The 18898-nt window shown below is 35.8% G+C and overlaps 1 protein-coding gene across 3 annotated transcripts in view; it reads left to right on the top strand.

Annotated features, from left to right (window-relative positions):
- AQR (aquarius intron-binding spliceosomal factor) overlaps positions 1–18898 on the top strand; it is a 49959-nt gene that overhangs the window by 3436 nt on the left and 27625 nt on the right. For 2 of the 3 annotated variants that reach the window (XM_030481675.1, XM_030481672.1), the window contains exons 5-19: positions 1392–1512; positions 2060–2200; positions 2879–2947; positions 3425–3525; positions 4185–4261; positions 5503–5567; positions 7847–7963; positions 8938–9051; positions 9825–9928; positions 10729–10831; positions 11961–12081; positions 13410–13551; positions 14250–14428; positions 16305–16472; positions 16908–17077. In XM_030481675.1, coding sequence (XP_030337535.1) covers positions 1392–1512; positions 2060–2200; positions 2879–2947; positions 3425–3525; positions 4185–4261; positions 5503–5567; positions 7847–7963; positions 8938–9051; positions 9825–9928; positions 10729–10831; positions 11961–12081; positions 13410–13551; positions 14250–14428; positions 16305–16472; positions 16908–17077 — 1792 coding nt within the window. The remainder of the gene's footprint in view (positions 1–1391; positions 1513–2059; positions 2201–2878; positions 2948–3424; positions 3526–4184; positions 4262–5502; positions 5568–7846; positions 7964–8937; positions 9052–9824; positions 9929–10728; positions 10832–11960; positions 12082–13409; positions 13552–14249; positions 14429–16304; positions 16473–16907; positions 17078–18898) is intronic. The other variant, XM_030481674.1, reaches the window with a different exon arrangement.

Genomic DNA, 18898 nt, shown 5'->3' with positions numbered 1-18898 from the left:
AAGTGAGGAGAGCTTAATTTAAGGAGGAGTTAATTTCATAAGCATAAGTAACATATCAGAGTATCTTGAATTTCTAGTGTAAGTGAAGCACCAAAGAAGAGAGTGTGACTGCAATAAGTAAAAAACCTTGGGTCTGTAATTTGGAATGTGTTATCAAGCCTGAAATCAGAACTCACTGAAGCCAGAGGAAGTTTTTAGATTAAGTCTCTTACTGTGAGGGTAAAAGTGAACTGTGCTGCAGCAGCATCACTAACATGTTTTTTCATTTGAAAATAAATGGAAATATGTTTAGAAGATTCTTACATCTACTTCAGACTTTCCTGGAAGAACTTATAAAGCATGTCTAAAATGGTGTAAAATAAATATTGGCAATATTTACATATTTTAAACCACAATATTTAATGTTTTGTTGGCTCTGCTTTATTTCTCAAATGTTACGAACAGATAAAATGAAGTGGTTTTTTGTTGAGATAAACTATTTGTTTCAAAAGCCTGAAATATGTAAGTAGTACCACTAACTAGAAAAGTAGGACAAACTTCCATATGTTTTCTATTTCTATATTAGAACAGGTGGAACAGAAAATAGAAGCAATGTTTGGGTTTTGACACTAACAAATGGCATGCTGGTAGCATGAATTCTGGAATTTGTATGCCAGCAATACCGTGGAGTTAGAGGTTTTTATTCTTTTTGTGAACATTCTTAATGTTACCGGCCTGTAATGTAACTTTAGTACTTTCTGGACTATAGCCCTATCTACTACCATTTGTCGTTTAAGTCATGTTCTCTCTTTTCTTCTCCTGACTCCCTCCATCTGTCTCTCAGGCTCTCCTGTCTTCACACATATGAGATTTTCCTGTTTTTCATTCTTGCTCATGTACGGTTTAACCTCGATTGGGAGCATAATAGTATTTTTACTAAAATGTATTGAAGGTTTTAGAATTCCTGGGTGAAATGATATACGGAGTTCTGTGGATTTAGGGAGACGACAGTAATTGTCCTTTGCATTTTGTGCTAGGAGATGTTGCGTGATGTGACATTCTTTAGATAAGTGAAGGGTTTTTTTATTTTTTTTTTTTCCCTCCCTTTGGAAAATCAGCATACATTTGTGTTATGACTTTATTGAGTTGTGGACACTTGGCACGTATGAAAACCTTCTGGTAAATGTGTCTTCCTGATAAGAAACTCATCTGTCTCTTTGTAGCACTTACGGAGTCTAACAAGTTTTGCTGCAGTGACCTAGATGAGAGGTAACATTGAGAACTACTTGCAAACTATGAAGATAGCTGTAAGGAGAAGGAGGAGAAAACCCCTGTGGATAGCTGCTCTTTTAAATGGGTGACAGATTATGTGGCTGACAGCAACTAATGAAATATTCTTTGTCTCTTCACAGCCAGTACCTTGAAAATTACCTATGGATGAATTATTCTCCAGAGGTGTCCAGTAAGGCATATTTAATGTCAATCTGCTGTATGGTGAATGAGAAGTTCAGAGAGAATGTCCCTGCATGGGAGGTAACTGATTTCAATTACAGCTGGGATTGACTTTGATTCGCAAGTTGCAGCTTTTGTGGTGTGCTTGCTTATACTGACAGAAGGTAGCAAAGCTTGTAGTGTTAAAAGTACATGGTACCTCATCTGGAATGTCACATAATGGTGTTTTAAAGTGTGTATTCTTTTCGGAGAAAGCAATGGACAAATGAAAAGTCACCACATTCCTTCTGGTGTATGAGTCCTTTGTTCTGCTGTGTGATACTGTTACATCATCATCAGCATTTGCTTTTTTGGCACTTGATAAATCAAGTCACGCATTTGCAGAGTTCTTGCTCTGATATTGGAAAAAAAAAGAAGGATTCCTATAGTGTGAGGATCCCTGGTCAGGAGGATATCATTACTCAGTTTTGTTTGTGCTACGTGGTCAGAATAAATGAAAAAGAGAAAAACTAAGCCTTCCTTTTATAGATTTAAATGGATTTAGAGAACTTAAGCTATGTTACGTGAATGAAGAGTGAAATGATTTGTATCAACCTGACTCAAAATCAACTTCCTGTTCTATTTCTAGACATTCCAAAAAAAGCCAGAACACTTTCCCTTCTTTTTCAAATGCATACTGGAAGCATCCCTGGTCGAAAACGACAGTGAATACTCTCTGCAAGAACAGACAGTCCTGCTGCTTTTCCTTGATCACTGCTTCAACAGTTTGGTATGTTAAAAGTAACCGTAATGTTTCCAATGTGTTTATGCTATTCAGTGTTAGTAGCAGTTTAGTTTGAGCAATCCCTTCTTATAAGACAGATGAAGCAAAATTCCTGTTTAAGGAAAAGATGGTACCAGAGGGCTTTTACCTGTCTTTTTGACTCTGGCTTTATGGTTCCAGCTCACAGGCAGAGTTGGAGAGAAAACATTTGAAAAGACAGTTGAAATTACATGAATTACAGAGAAAATTAGTTATCTCGGATGATGGGAAGAGTGGAGATGAAGTGGGAGAAGCTTGATAAATAAAGGCTTCAGGAGAGAAAATAGCATGAAAACAGAAAAAGCACAGTAAGACAGCTCAGTTCAAGAAAAAGAAATGGCTGAAGAAGGAACATCAGTTCTCATTGTCTTCTATGCAAAAAATACTAACCTGAAAGGGGTTCCTCCTCAAGTATTGAGAACTGACAGAATCCATGAAAAGAACCCAAAATGCAAAAGTCTTCAACAGTTATAAGTGTTACTGGGTAGGGCTATTGTGCAGTTTCCTGTTAGGAAATTGTGAAATCTAATGCAATAATGTACTTGGTTTTGTCAGATGGTAATATACATTGGGGTATTTTGTAAGACAGGCACTTCAGAAAACAAAAGAATTTAAAAAAATATTTTGTCTGTGACTTTCTAACAGGAAGTGGATTTGATCAGAGCTCAGGTGCAGCAGCTCATTTCCTTACTGATGTGGATGGCTCTACAACCTGTAAGCATAACACTGTAAACTGGAAAAGCAATCTCCTAGGCATTTATTCAAGTCCTATAAAGTGACTTCTTATGGAATACGGTTGTGGAAGTCTGATTAGTTAAAGCTGCCTGCTTTGCCATGGAATTATATATTTGTGTGCTTGGTAGAATTATCTTTCTTGTTTATTGCTAATTTCAATGTAATTATTAATTATGTAATTTTTCATAAAACTAAGCTGTGTTGCTTATAGCTTCTTCAAGCTATAATTTGTAGACAAGGCCATGAAATCACATGGGCTATGGAATGGAGCTGACATCCTGCCATAGCTACTCTCTAGCAGAATTACATTCTTGCTTTACAGAAATACTTAGTTTATCTGAGACAGCCATTTATTCTTGTTGTATATTTTTTCTTTTAATAAGAAGACTGGATTGTATTTTTATCTCTCATGAAAACAAGGATTCTTCGTGACTGAATAACATTGTAACATTTCAGAAACGACTGGAGCAAGAGCTGAAAAAGACACCAAAACTAAGAAAATTCTGGAATCTAATTAAGAAAAATGATGAGAAAATGGATGAGGAGGCAAGAATGCGGTATGTTACAGAAGCCTTTTTTCCTGATAAATTGAAAGCCCTTAATGCATTCATTGTGTTTCAGCTAAAATAAATTGTTTCAATTAAAAAATGCGGGGCTTTTTTTTTTAGAAACAACTATGATGATGGCACATAGGGATTAATCGTATGTGGTCTCTATGCAAAATACTGTTATAGAACTTAATATTTTATTTGATCAGTGAATTTGTGATACCAAATCTTAGAGCTATAGGGTGAAAGCCATAAAAGAATATTCATGTAGGTACTCATATTTTTTCATGACCTTTAGCAAATATTTAGCTTTTAAGCATATAGCTTATGCAAGTATTTGAATAAATTTATGAGTATCTCACCAAAGGTAAATGTTCCAATACTTTTGTGTTACAATCTGGTAAGGTGTAGGTGGTGACATACTTCTCTTTGGCTCAGTAGAAGCATGGGTTGTTAATCAGTTCTGTGCCTAGAAGTGTAGACTGCTAATCTGTCTGCCTGAGTGCAGAGAGAAAAGGTACAATCTAAACATATTATATGTGTTTCAAAGCAACCTGCTACTGTTACATAAATTTCAAAGCAGCTGACTTTGTGTTAGTGAAAGATACAATGTACTTCTAGTCTGCATTTAAGGAATATTAATGCTTTTGTCATGTATCTGATTTTAGAGCGTATCAGGAGAGAAGATTTCTTTCACAGCTCATCCAGAAATTTATTTCTGTGCTGAAGTCAATACCTGTCTCAGGTAACTGTGGTTCTTATGTTGCTTTGCTGTCTGGTAATCTGTCTTAAATTCTTTGCTGTTGCTGAAGCAGCTACTCCTAAGGATACCAAGCTGAGGTTGGAGACCTTCTCTGGATAGGGTTTTAGTGAAATCCATGCCTGTCAGCATGAATATCATGTCAAAATTAGTATTCGCATCTGTATATGCTTTAAAAATTAAACAGCAGAAAGCTACTTTAAACCTCTTCTGGTCCATATGGACTTAATAAAAAAAATATTTCTGGGCACTAAAATTCTTTGTTGTGTGTTTACAGCCTTCTTACAGCATTAAAACATCTCATACGTGCTTAGATGCTTTGTTAAACAGGTGGTATAAATGCATATAATAAGGCTCTGTTCTGTTACTACTCTTGATTTATGGTAAGAACAAATGCCTGAGTGAAGTTGAAATTCTGTAAAATTTGACTGCTCTTGATTTATAAGTCATTGTGACAGGCAAAATTATATGCCTGATTTAGAAAGGAAAAGCATTTGTACAGGAAGGTGTTAGCCTTTTGACAAAAAAGGCTTATTATGCTCTAAGCACAGCACAATTTGGGTAAAATCACTTCCTAGAGTTCTGCTTTTGCTCTTAAAGTCTTAGCAAACTTCAGCTTTTAACTGAGCTGTATGGGGAAATTGTGTATTGTAGCTTCCTCAGAAAGTATACCTATCCCCTCTGTTTTTCTAATTATGCAAGACCCATTTTAGGAAGATTTATATGAACAGTGATTTGGAGGTTTTGGAAATACATATTCATTAAAGCAGATTTCATTTGTGTTTTGATGTGATTTTAAAGGCTCCTCAGCAGTCACCACTGAGTATCTTTGAATATTGTCAAGGCCTTTTGCACACACTGTGATTATGGCTTTTAAATAGGTATTTTGAGTACGCAGAGTTAAAATTTCTTAAGAAGCTTAGCAGGCCATTGGCATCTAGCGGAAGTGTGCATTTTGTATGTCACATTGGTGGTTTTTTTCAGAGTGGTTAAAATCACTCCTGAAACTGTGGTTCCATTACTTTCTTGTATCCAAAATTTTTCTGGTTTGCAATGAAAGAAAGGATTGTTTCAGAAAGAGAAGAATGTGCTAATTAACTTTTTAATCTTGTTAAAAGTTGCATTAGTATATTATGATATATTAGTAGCATTTATTACATTTTTAAAGAATAGTTCTAGTTCAAATGTGTGGATCAATTGCAAAAAAACCAGTTTTTTCTATCTAGGTCCTATTTCTATGGACAAAGTTCATTATTGTGAGAGATTCATTGAACTCATGCTAGATCTTGAGGTGAGTTATTGAATTGTTTCAACCTGTTTCCAGGTGTTCTGGTGTTCCAGGTTTTAAATGCATAAAGTAATTTTTACAGCCTTATTCCAACTAGCAGGTGGTTGTGTCTCAGTTGTGCATATGGTTGCTTAATAGTGGTTTTCCATCTGTAAATAGAAGGTTTTAACAGTGCATCCACATTGGGAACTGACTAGTAAGGTTTATAAACCAGATGAACTGTTAAGAGAAAGCTGGGATCCTGAATTGCTCAGCAAAGAGGACTTCATTAATTGGAGTAATGGTAATAATTCTGTCAATTGATGAAATTGTGTGACACTTTAATCTGCTGGCAATAACCCAGAAGTATTCTTCTCAGTGTGCAACATGTCACTTAAAAGTACCTCTTGTGTTGTAGGGCATAATCCCAGCATCACTAGTTCTGAAAGGCTATCTGTTTCTATTTGACTGGAATTCAATATTTAAAAGTAACATTTCTGATGACCTAGGTTTGTTACAGAATAACAGGAGGACAAGCAAGGTTTTGTGAAATTTTTAAGCAGGTGCTGAAAAAGTGGGACAATTCTAAGCTTCGCAGCTCCAGAATTAAAACTAAAATGCATTGATTTAGAATTTATCATGAGTAGCAATTTGTTTAAAATAAATTGAGATTTAGAAGACATTCTGAAATAAGACTTTTCTGAAACAGTAAGAGTAGGGAATTGTAAAATGGCTTGATCTTCAACTCATACAGGCTAACTGTCCTCTGCTAAATCACTGAAGTTGCCTGTGCTTGTAGTTGCAATAGAATGAATTCTTTAAATTAGAGCTTGTTGTCTTATGGATATAGTGTATTCTCCTAAGACAAAATACGTATTTGAAGTTAAACTTTAGTCTGGCTGTTAGCCAAAGTGCTTACAGGCAGTACATTTAATGTTGGTTCTCACTAGGTATTTCAGGAAGGTTAGAATTCAGGCAGTTTATGAAGCCTCTTTAAGTGACTGGAACAAGCAAATGAGAAATTAGCTATAAATCCAAGTCTTTTTTTCCTTGGTAGCATGTACTGTGTTAATGGACTCTTTTACCTATGCTTTTTTCAGAATATTCATATTACTGTATATAGACTGCCATAAAAATTCGGTGATTTGATAATTCGAAAAGAATGAATCCATGGAAAGTTCTTATGATTTTTTGAGTGTGGGGTTTTGGGTTTTTTTAATAATTATTGTGCATTTATTTATAATTATTGTGCAAATATTTTTATAATTATTATATAATTATATAATTATAATATTATAATAAAAATTATAATAATTATAATTTTATTATAATTATTATAATAATTATTATAATTTAACATTTTCTACTACATATTCTTTCATTTTCTTTGTCTTAGTTCTAAACACCATGTTGATACTTTTTCCCTTTCTAAATTCAGTCTGTAGATTCCACTGAGAACAACTAGAGTTGTTGAGGTGTACTGCTGTATGCTGTTGAACAGCTGCTACATAGAGCAGCTTAAGCTATTTACATGGAGAAGAAATGATCTCTGTTTCGTTTACGAAAATCTTTTGTAGGTTTTTAATTAAGACTTGAAAAAATATGAGATCTAGTTTGAGTATCTTACAAAGAAGATACCATACAATATTTAGAAGAAACACGGTTTCATAGAATCATAGAATAGTTAGGGTTGGAAAGAACCTTAAGATCATCTAGTTCCAACGCCCCTGCCATGGGCAGGGACACCTCGCACTAAACCATGTCATCCAAAACTCCATCCAACCTGGTCTTGAACACTGCCAGGGATGGAGCATTCACAACTTCCTTGGGCAACCCATTCCAGTGCCTCACCACCCTCACAGTGAAGAACTTCTTCCTTATACGTAACCTAAAGTTTGTAGTCTTGAGAAAGACAAGTTTAAAATGAATGAGTATAGAAAATAAATGTTTAAAATAATGTTTCAGAGTTTGACATACCTTTTGTAACGCACAGTCATTAAGTAGACACTCAGTAGTAGAACGATTGCTTTAATTTACTTTTATTACTGGCAGGATGCAATCTCACTAATGGCAAGTTTGTGCCATGCTCCTAGTCATACAAAAAGTTGTGTTGATAGTAGCCTACCTGCATAAAATCAGTGTCTTGCTTCTTTAATATGAAAACCTCTGTAGGGTATTACATACGTAAATAGCTGTGCAGCAATCCATCTTGGTATGCCTTCTTGAAATGGAAAATCATGAGGAACCACAATTTCTTGCATTTTGAAGAGTTGCTTGTATTAATGTGAGGTTGTTTACCACAGGCTTTGCTTCCCACACGGCGCTGGTTTAATACAGTGTTGGATGACTCCCACCTTGTTGTTCACTGTTACCTGTCCAGTCTTGCTAAAAGAGAGAAGGAAGGTCATCTCTTCTGCCAGGTGAAATACAAAGTTGTTGAAAATAACTTTTTAATTCTGATGTAGCTCTAAATCCTTCAATTGTTTTGTTTTGTATTTGTTAAGACAGGTTTTTCTGATGGATGCAAACAACACGTTGATTTAAATCCTTCGGACAGTAGTTCTTTCCTAACTGTACCTATGTGTGTGACTGCTCTTACATTTCTGGTTCAGTTTTTGAACAGTTCTTAAAAGTGCCACCTAGAAAACAGTGCAGCTTCTGGCATGCTTTACCCCACATGTTGAAGAAGTTGTCACCAGTGCATTCTTCTGTGCTTCATTCTGACCTTAGACTGTTCTACCTAGCAGTGCCTTTGTCTTTTCACTACTGTCCTTCAGTTTACTCAGTCCATAGACAGTATATTGTTTTTTGTGGCAGGATCTGAAGATCTGTCCCATTTCCTGCATCTCAGCTGCTTTTCCTGCTGCTTGGTGTCCCCAGTCTCTGGCATTTGTTCAGTTTCTCTGAGGGTCAGTACTGATGGAACACGAACCAGCAGCAGATCTGAATAATTTTCTTCTCCCAAGTTAAATAATTTCATTGAAAGGTAGGATGAATTCCAGAGCTTGCATCAGAGAGGGCAGAAGGGAGCAAGACCTCGCTCTTCTTTGGTAGCAGCAAGCCATAAGTGGGGTTCAGTGTCTCAGTGAACCTCTGGCTAGATCACCTTAGTGTGATTAGTTTCAGTTTCAAGTCCTAGTATGTAAAAGAAAATGCATTGGTTGTAGGCAGTGCTGTAATTTCTGTGGCTTGTAGATGAGATACCTAAACAACATTATTTTGTGTATCAGCCAAGTATAAAACGTAGACACAACTCCTTAGTCCATTTCTTCTAGAACTTTGAGGAGCCCTTGTTTGTGCATGGTGGCCAGCTTTGTCCTCTTAAATTGTGTTTTTGTTTGTGGTAGGGTGTCTCTTATTCTTAATCCACTAATTTATATGGATGATGTCTCAGCTTTTAGATATGCTTAAATTCTACACTGGCTTTGAAATCAATGATCAGACTGGAAATGCTTTGACAGAGAATGAGATGACAACAATTCACTATGACAGAATTACTTCTCTACAGGTAGGCAGACAGGGAAGCACTTATGGGAGGGGAAGGATTTGGTTTTGTTGTTTTAGTCCAATTTGTGTCTGGAATAGGCATTAATTTAATATCCAAAGCAAACCCCTTATTTTTCCTATTGAGTTACAGGAATAATTTTAACTTGACTTTCTGTACCATATTGAATACACTTAACATTTCAATATTATGTGTGTGACTATGACTAAATAATATGCTCTAGCAGAACACCACCACTTTTGATTTGATATTGTCGAGGTGAACTGCTGCCATTAAATCCATTCAGAATGGAAAATTAAGTGTTGTAGGAACTTATGATTATGCAGTAGGTGGCACCATTTCTTCAAGATCAGTACATACATATGGTGGTAGCAGTAGAGGTCCCTTGTACGTAACAGACAAAAATTCACATCACTTGTAGTCATACAAAGATAGCTACACTTTTCAGAATTTCCCCCATCGATTTTAACAAAAAAATTAAACAACGCAGTCCTTGTTTTATTTAGTTGCCTGCCCGTTATGTTTTATTTTAAGGACAGAACAAATGGTGATAGGAGGGTGTATAAAAAAGGATAGCGTCAGAAGCACAGGGGTAACAAATAGGTGGTGCTAACTAAGAAAAATGGAGATTTCCCCTGCTTTTTATTTCTATCCTAGTAGGACCCACAGGGTGCTATGTGTTATGAGTCATAAGCTATGCTTTTTTATTAATATTTAGATTGTTATTGTTTCATTAATATGCTTACATTCTGTTTTGGGGCCTGGCTCTTTTGTAGAGAGCAGCGTTTGCACATTTCCCGGAGTTATATGACTTTGCACTCTCAAATGTAGCTGCAGTGGATACTCGTGATTCACTGGTGAAGTTATTTGGACCCCTTAGGTAAGTTACCAAAATGAAATTTAACATGAAACTGCAATTCTTTGTTCTCAGTATGTTTTAATTCAACAAATTGCTAGCCTTTTGTCTTTCTGACTTCTCAGGTCTTTCTGACTTCCCATGGTGCCTTTACATCTGCTGAAATAGGGAGACGGGGAGAGTTTATGTCCACTAGTAGCAAAGTACTAGAATTCCAGTATAAGAAAAATACCTTTATTTTCCTTTTTTTCTAATGAATGTGAGAAGACCCTAACTTTCTGGAAAATAGCTAGCTGCTTAAAGTAACTGTAGTAGTAATTAACTTAGAGTAGTTAACCTCCAACTTTTTTAATTTAGCTTTTTTTACTCTGTTCTGTACAAAAACTACAACAGAGATTATAAAAGTGTGTCACCGTATTAACTGTGCTGTATTGTTATGCTGTGATTAAAAGGATAACAGTCTGTATTTTGAAAAAAGGCAATGTGTGCTCTGTTGTTTAGTTCTGCCTTCAAGTACACATCTTGAAACAATAAAAAATACATCTTGCTGTGTTTATTGTGGGTGAGTGGTTCAGCTTATATCTGTGGCTGAACATACTTCACCCATGGAAGTGCTCTAGATCACTTTGTAAGAATTCCAAAAATAAATATTTTAAATAGTCTCAAACTTCACTTAAAATACTCATCTGTAATTGGCGGTCTTTGAAATTAATAGTTGAATTTTTGGGTTTTTTTTTTTTTAAGAAAAAAGAAAACTATGGTACATGCTCTCTCTGGTTTTATTGCACATGGCCCAAACTTCTGTTTTTCCTTCTGCTGTGCAGCTCAAACGTTCTTCACCAGGTGGCATCATACCTCTGCCTGCTGCCATCTCTTCCAGAAGGGGAAGACTCAAGCTATGAAAAGGAGTTTCTGCTGGAGCTGCTGGTAAAAACATAATTAATATTGCTTGCATTTTTTCTTTTGCAAACTCAAGACAGCTAAATCTAGCAACTACACTGTGGTAAAGTAGCCATTTAGGACCTTTAGCTGAACCACCTATGAACCACAGCAGTGTTACAGCAGTAATACTAAAATGGGGTTTAAAACCATATAAATGAAGCATTTGAAAGTGCTTATTTATAAAGGTAGTTTTCCTGAGAAACTAGTACGTGTGTGTTTGGTGTAGTTGTAAAGGTATTGACAGACACCAGAATCTTGGAAACGGTTTAATTCTTCTGGAAAAGTTTATCTAATAACCTGTTTGTCTCCTTTAGAAATAAAAAGTCGGCTAAAGTAGATCTAGATACTCGGTACCTATTTGATTCCTTGAGCCCATTGGAAGTACCATTTTGGTACATCACGGTTATTTGGATATTCAGTGCATAACAATATTACTGTGGGATTCTACTCTTGATATCAGTGTTAGAATGGCATAGCTGTTTTTAAAAATCTTTTTCATAGGCTTTTTTGTGGTTGTTAATTTCTTTAAAAATCGTTCACTTAATTTCCTAAGCTTTAGACATGACGTTTATGGACGCCATGGAGAAATACTTGTTCGGATTTCTTTTTTTTTTTTTCTTCCAAAAAGGGAATTAAGACTACTTGTTGCTGAATGAGCAGTGTGAGTTAATAGCCTTAACTATTGATGACATGCTTAATGGAAAGGCAGATACATTTTATTTGAAGTCGATTCTCTGCTAATCCTTGACTGAGGATTTTCAGTTCTCTTCTGTCATTTTGCGTCTGCTGAGTAGCCAGATGATTGGTTGACTCTAGTACTGTGACCAATAGTTGGACTATGTGTGTGTCCATCTTCTGACGTCACTGTTTGTATTTAGTTATATTTTATTAAAAAAAACAAAACAAAAAAATCCCAAAACAACAACAACAAAAAAAACCCAGACCAAACCCAAACAAACAAAAAAAACCCAAAATCAAAACAAACCTAAATGTATTAAAAGAGAGAAATTGGCAAGTAACCACCAGCAGTTGTATGTATCAATGTGCATGTTTCAAAAATAGCTTTATTTTCCCTTTTTGACTTACGGAAGTTTAAAATGCATCCTTTCTTTAGGTTTCCCGTCATGAGCGACGAATATCTCAAATTCAGCAACTCAACCAGATGCCTCTCTATCCCACAGAGAAGATCATTTGGGATGAAAATATTGTACCAACTGAATATTATTCTGGAGAAGGTATGATTAGTAGTTCAGTAAATGCTGAAGAGGACAGTAGGTGCTGCAAAAAAAAGCAGTTCAGATGTCTACGTTCATTCTGTCTTTGGAACTTACATGCAGTACTGTGGCATCTTCCAGTATCTTGGAGTGAGGTTAACTTTTTTGACTTGTGAATCGGGAACTCTGAGGTGAAATTGTTAGCAAATTCATAGTGGAGCTTAAGAGAAATCCAAAGGCCTGTGTTTACACAAAGACATTTATTTGCTTCTAATCTGGGTAACATATGCTGTCATTTCTGTTTTCTTCTAAAAAATGAGGGAAGGAAAATCTGTCTGATAAATGCTGTGCAGCCTTAAAGACGTGTTGCTGCAAGCCCTGCCCTTTGTGCGTGTAACTAGCTTTCTGGACTGGGTTTGTTACTTGGTGTTGGGAAATGAAGTATTTTATCACCATGAGGCTTTCTAGAATAGAAATTGCCATGTTCTACCGTCTTCACTGCCATCGTATCTCAGCGCACGTGAAAGCCAATATGTAGTACATATACCAGTGAAAGGTTTCAAGGATAACATTGCAAGTTACAAAAGCCTGATGTTTTCATAGGTCTTAAGCATAGATGTGAAGCTGGAACATTAGTCTGGTAGTGTTAAATGAGTAACATGTAAGAATTTTTATTATGGAAAATTTGCATCTAAGACTATCCTAAAGGTGTGCAAGCTTTAGGACCTGTCTAGGAATTTTAATACTCCTTGTTTAGTTAGATCTAATCTTCCCATGTTTTCATTCTCGGTAAAAAAAAAAAAAAAAATAAAAATCTATGATCAGTAACAGAAACTTGTGAGGAAAGTTGTGTGTTAAAAACTGATTTCTTGACTTAAAACTTTTTTGTACATTAATGGTTTTTGTAGCTTCTAATAAACATAAATGATTGGAGTTGGGAAATTGTTGGATAATGCATGGGTTTTATTCATGAACCTTTTTCATTATCATTTAATGCTGGCTTAATTGTTGCATTCCCAAAGTACTGTTACTTTGCCCTGCATTTGATTTTTATAAATTCAGTTCTGCTGTCTGAATACAGGGAAGGATTCACTCTTTATATAGTTCACTGCATTACTGCCAGAAGGATGAAAATTACTTTGATTTTGTGCAGGTTCATTTCAAGAAAACCTGAAAAATGTGTGCTTTTTAGGGGCCTGTATTTATAAAAGGGGGTAGTTCTTAGAATCTCCCAGGATAACAATTATGGCAGTTATACAATAACGTAGGTATGAATTCTTAGAACAAATATATTAATTTATGTACTTTATCCATCAAATACCTCTTCCCTTCTACCTTTACCCCCTTAGGCTGTCTTGCACTTCCCAAACTGAATCTACAGTTTCTGACTCTCCATGATTATCTGCTGAGGAACTTCAATCTTTTCCGCTTAGAGTCTACCTACGAGATCAGACAGGACATTGAAGATAGTGTCAGTAGGATGAAACCATGGTAATATTTATTACTGATGCAAACCAGTAATTCAGCTTCAATTGTAATCAAAGTGCATTTGAAAATGAGTAATTTATATTGTGTGTATACTAAATACATAGTAACAAATGTGTTTAAAATTATTACACAGATACTACTTCATCCATAAGGTTTTGCAATCCTTTGGGATGATTTTATAGGAGTGCGTTGATATGCATCCCTGTAGATGTGTTAAGACAGTATGTTGGATGCGAACAACCAACCTTTGTTGTGTTAAGGCAGATGAGTTAGTTTCGCAAAAGTACTAAGCCTTGGCTGACATTACAAAATCTGGAACCTTACCACCAACATTTCTGGTTTATGAGAGGTGTTACTAAGTAGTCTTGAATTTGCCATCTGCCACATTTTGATCCTCTTTAGTTTTCAAGGGATCATTTGGTGCCATATCTCTCATACTCAGTACATTTTTTTTTTTATAATGCCAGCATAAGTTGACTTCGTTTCTTGAAAAATAAGAATAAGTCAGTTCATGTTATGCTTCAGTTCTAAAATGCAGGATTACGTGAATCTACATCAGTAGCATGTAAAATTAAGACTTCTACTTTTGTCTTAGAGCTGACTGTGAGGTAAACTTTTTCACAGTTTAGAAAAAGAACTGAATCTGTTATCAGATAATCACTTAAAATTTCTATTTTTGGGTTTTTTGTTGTTTGTTACAGGTTATCGGAATATGGAGGTGTGGTCTTTGGTGGATGGGCTAGGATGGCCCAGCCCATTGTCTCTTTCACAGTGGTGGAGGTGGCAAAGCCCAATATTGGTGAAAACTGGCCCATGCGAGTACGAGCAGATGTTACCATTAATCTGAATGTCCGAGATAACATCAAAGATGAATGGGAAGGTACTTAAGTTCTTTGAAATAAAGTGATCGAAATAGGTGCTCGTCAAAGTACACTTTGATGTAGTCTTATTTGCAAGACAGGTTATTTTAATCAGAGATGCAGATTTGCCAATCTTTACACAGTGTTTAAAAGTTAGTTGCTCAAATTCTGAGTCTAAGAAGTTTATACTTTCCTAAAATGAAGATTGTATTGACATTATTAAAGTATTTACATGTTCATTGGAAACAGAATGTTTCCTATTTCAGACTGATGTCATTCAGTTTGTTAGTGGAAAATTCTGCCCTTTACAGGGAATGTGGAAAAGTAAGTTAGCATTTTAAATTAATATGCATGCTATTAATGTCATATTGGAAAGATAGTGGGGAATGTGATACCTGTCTCATATTCAGGCAGAGAGCACAGATTGTGATTAAATTCAAACCAGTGCATTTTAGTAGTTTTCAGTATATTTGACTGTCGTTAGGAAATGATGACTGTACTGTTAGTACCAAATACCGTTGTTTAGAAGTGTACACAGCTGACAATTCTTTTGCTTGAGGAATTGAACTTTAATTGCCTGTGTTGGCAAGTGGCATAGAAGCACGTACTTGTACTTGGATTATCAGTAAATGTCAGTCCCTTCTCTTTTGTTAGAGAAACCTATTAAATGTGCTGTGGCTGCATAGTGTGATTACAGGTCACATACACAAATGCTAAAGCTGGAGCATATCATAAATAAGCAGATACAAGTTTGGGAATGTAGATTTCTATTAAAGTAGAAGACCTAGGAGGATGGCAGCAGACTTCACCATACTGAAGGTAGCTATACAGTGGCACACCTAGCTTCTTAAATACTAGAACAGCCTCTGTGATCTCAAAAGCAGTAATGCTTTAACTTAATTAAAACTAGGTGAAGAATTCATGAATTGTTGCCTGGCATAACAGGGTCTTGATGAAGCTGCTTTGGGTTGGATAATATCCTGTGTGTTATGAGAAATTATTTCTCTTGTATGAAAAATACAGCATGTTTTTACTAAATTTTGAAGGTGTCTTGGACCTGTGTGACTCTGTAGGTATACTGGAGAAAAGAATTAGTGTTTATGTTAGTGAATTGGAGAAACTGCATTTTAAAAGTAGGGTGTAGTTCACAGCGATGAATATTAACATACTAAACTTATGCAAGAACAAGTCACTGCACAAATGCATGTTGTAGGAATGACCTGTTAGGCAGTAGCTCTGCAGAATGGAAAGAGTCTGAGGTCTTAGTTGCTCAGAAGCAAATGTGGCTCCACAACAACATGTTACTGCTGAGGAGAAAAATAAAAACACTCAACCAAGTCATATTGGGATTTATAAACTGGAGTGTAGCCTGGAAGACAAGTAACTTGGTTAAGTGATCTTTTACCTTTCTAAGTAGATAACTAAACTTTGTTTAGGATTTTCTGCCCAGTTCTAGGCACTGCACTTAAATTGTCATTAAAAAAAAAAAAAAAAAAAAGAGGTATGAGAAAAAAAAAAAAGGAATGAGAATAAAAGATTAATGATGCACTTGAGGTAAGACTGAAAATACCTAGGTTGTGTGTAACCTGACTGAGATTATTTCAAGATGAGTCTGTTGTAATGAAAAAAGCAGTCAATTTCTCCTTCTCATATCTGAGATTAGTGTGCAGGAATAGTGGAAAAGATGAGAGTGTCCTGTGGTTTTGTATCCTCTAAGTTAAAGGCATATGTTGAAACAGAACGCATTCTTTTTTAAACAGGTGCGGTTTTACTTAAATTTTTGTGGATTCTATTGTGTGTGTCTGTATATATATGTGTGTGTGTCTGTATGTATAAAGGAGTAGAGAAAGGAAACGGTATTTGATCAAATCACTGAATGGTCCTTTTTGGAATCAGGTCTGCGTAAACATGATGTCTGCTTTTTAATCACGGTACGTCCCACACAACCTTATGGCACCAAGTTTGACCGACGACAACCTTTTGTTGAGCAAATTGGCCTGGTGTATGTCAGAGGCTGTGAAATCCAGGGCATGTTGGATGAGAAAGGACGTGTTATTGAAGAAGGTAAGATGTACCAAAACCTGTTTGAAATATCTTCTTTTTCCTTTTTTTTTTTTTTTTCCTTTTTTATAACAGCCTAGTCGTTGACTTGCTTCTCCTTTAACCAGTGCTCATTGAATTCATTACCCACTTGAAAAAAGCAAAGCAATTCCATAAGCAGCTGTAGAAAGGTTAACTAGTTTCCTCTGGTAAAATCTGATGTAATTAGATTAATTAAATAAATTCAGTGCATTTCAGTTTTAGGAATAAAATAGCTTATAATTAAAAATTCTGTTAGAAATGGGATGAAAACATGAAATAAGAATGTTTGTAATGCCATGAAGAAATGAGTTTCATCATATGAATTTTCTAAATTTCATTTTAGGAATCACTTTTTTGAATGATAATCTGCTTTTAGCACTAATTCAAATTCTTTTCTTACTGTTTCATTATGGGCAGGACCTGACCCCAAACCAAGACTTAAAGGGGATTGCAGAACATACAGAGTATTTCTGGACCCAAACCAGTATCAACAGGACATGACCAATACAATCCAGAATGGAGCAGAAGATGTTTATGAGACATTTAATATAATAATGAGAAGAAAGCCAAAAGAAAACAATTTCAAGGTAAGATGCTTGCTCATTAACTCTTAGGGTAAGAGTTTGTCTGAATATGCCAGCAATACTGAGACATTTATTTTAGGTGCATATAGGTAGGCTTTTTGGGTGGCATCTGATCACTTCAGGAGGTTAGAGCACGTCAGCTGGTGGTAACTTCCCCTTTCAGAGAAGCATTGAAGTAACTGAAAAGCAGACCACTCCTACTTCACTTGAGTGGTTTATCATTTCAGTCTATTAACAGGTAGCCTACAGATTAATTTTATTTGGCTTTTTGGGTTAAGGGAGTATGTGGAACATTTTTGTTACCTAATGTGATAGTGGACTGCAGGAAAAGGAGGAGTAGCTAGTCAAAAGGTGGAAATCGGAGAAACCTGTTACCTTTTGGGAGCATCATTGGATTTGTACTGGGCTTTGGACGGTGTAAGATGAGATTTTCAGCACTGATATATTTGATAGTCCTTATAGAGATTGTATGCGAACTGGAGCTTTGTAGAGTGAATGGTGCTTTTTTTCCCTGAAAATATTTCTTGTATGCATGCTCAGTTTCTTTGCTGCTTAGACCTCTGAATCTTTAATGTTCCTTGAGTTTTCCATTATGAAAATGCAACATGAATGACAAACTGCCTTAAAATCATGCGTCGCGTAATTGAGGTGATTTTCATTGTAAAGGATTCTGCAGCATGTTCTTTGCAGCTGGATAAAGAGGGAGGCATAAAGACTTAGACTTTTCTGTATCTGGAAAGATGCCTCTGGTGTGAAACAGTAGCTTTTGGTCTGCACAAAGCATTTCGGTGCCATCCATCTCTGGATTGGTATATTGGAAGTGCTTCATAAAGAGTCCTTTATAACTTTACATTACCCACACTCCCCCCCCAAAAAAAGCAAAAACCCCAACCAACCAAAATAAAAAAACTTAAATGTTGTATGTCTGGCAGGTTCATTTTATAATATAAGCACAAGTGCCCTCTGCCAAAGCCAGTTGGTGTGCTAGTAGTGTAGATGTGATTTTATTCACATATGTATGCACTTTTGTGTACTCAGAAGGAAAGTCAATACTTAAGTTTGCTCAGAATTGCTGTTAGATGTGAGTGTACTGTGTCCTTACAGCAAATTCACAGGCAAATCACAATGCAAACCATTCTATGCTGACTTTTACTTAAGTCTCATGTATTACTTTTTCAAGACATACTAAGATATTTCCAGATTTAGCACATTATTATCAATTTAGGTGCAAGAATTCAATGTTATTTGCAAATCTTTCTAACTTCAGCTGGATAAAAATACCCTTTATAGAGGTTGACCGTTTAAGCAGGAATAATGATCACTTTGATTCCTGAATAATACAACGCTAGCAGTAAAAGGGCAGACAATGCTACTCTTTGGAGCTGGATATGTAAATTTAGACTATGAGAATAAAATTCCATTCTTTGTTTTGGCTGATTATTCTTTACAAGATCAGCATTTGGAAAATCTGTGTTATATCCTGTTATGGACTGCTGATGCCCTATGTTTGCCATCTGTGTCCATGTTTGATGGCGGGGTAAGTTGGAGGATATGGAAATCAGCAAAGGTCTCCCATCTTCTGTCTCTTCTGTTGAAGAGCAGATGTGTGATGTCCTAATACTAACTTTCAAGTAAGATTTCTTGTTGAAGACTTGCCACTAAAGTAGCCCTTTAACAGGAAAACTAAAGTTCAGCTATGTCTTAGTTGAAATACACATCCTCTGTGCAAGTCCAGGGTCTGGTGTTTTCATGGGAGGGGGAAAGGAAAGAAAATATTGACATAACCACAAGTGAGTAGAAAAATTAATTTAGAGAGAAACTTAA

This window comes from Strigops habroptila, chromosome 4 (genome assembly GCF_004027225.2).
Source record: "Strigops habroptila isolate Jane chromosome 4, bStrHab1.2.pri, whole genome shotgun sequence".
Lineage (NCBI taxonomy): Eukaryota > Metazoa > Chordata > Aves > Psittaciformes > Psittacidae > Strigops > Strigops habroptila.
This window is presented reverse-complemented; position numbering and strand designations above follow the sequence as displayed.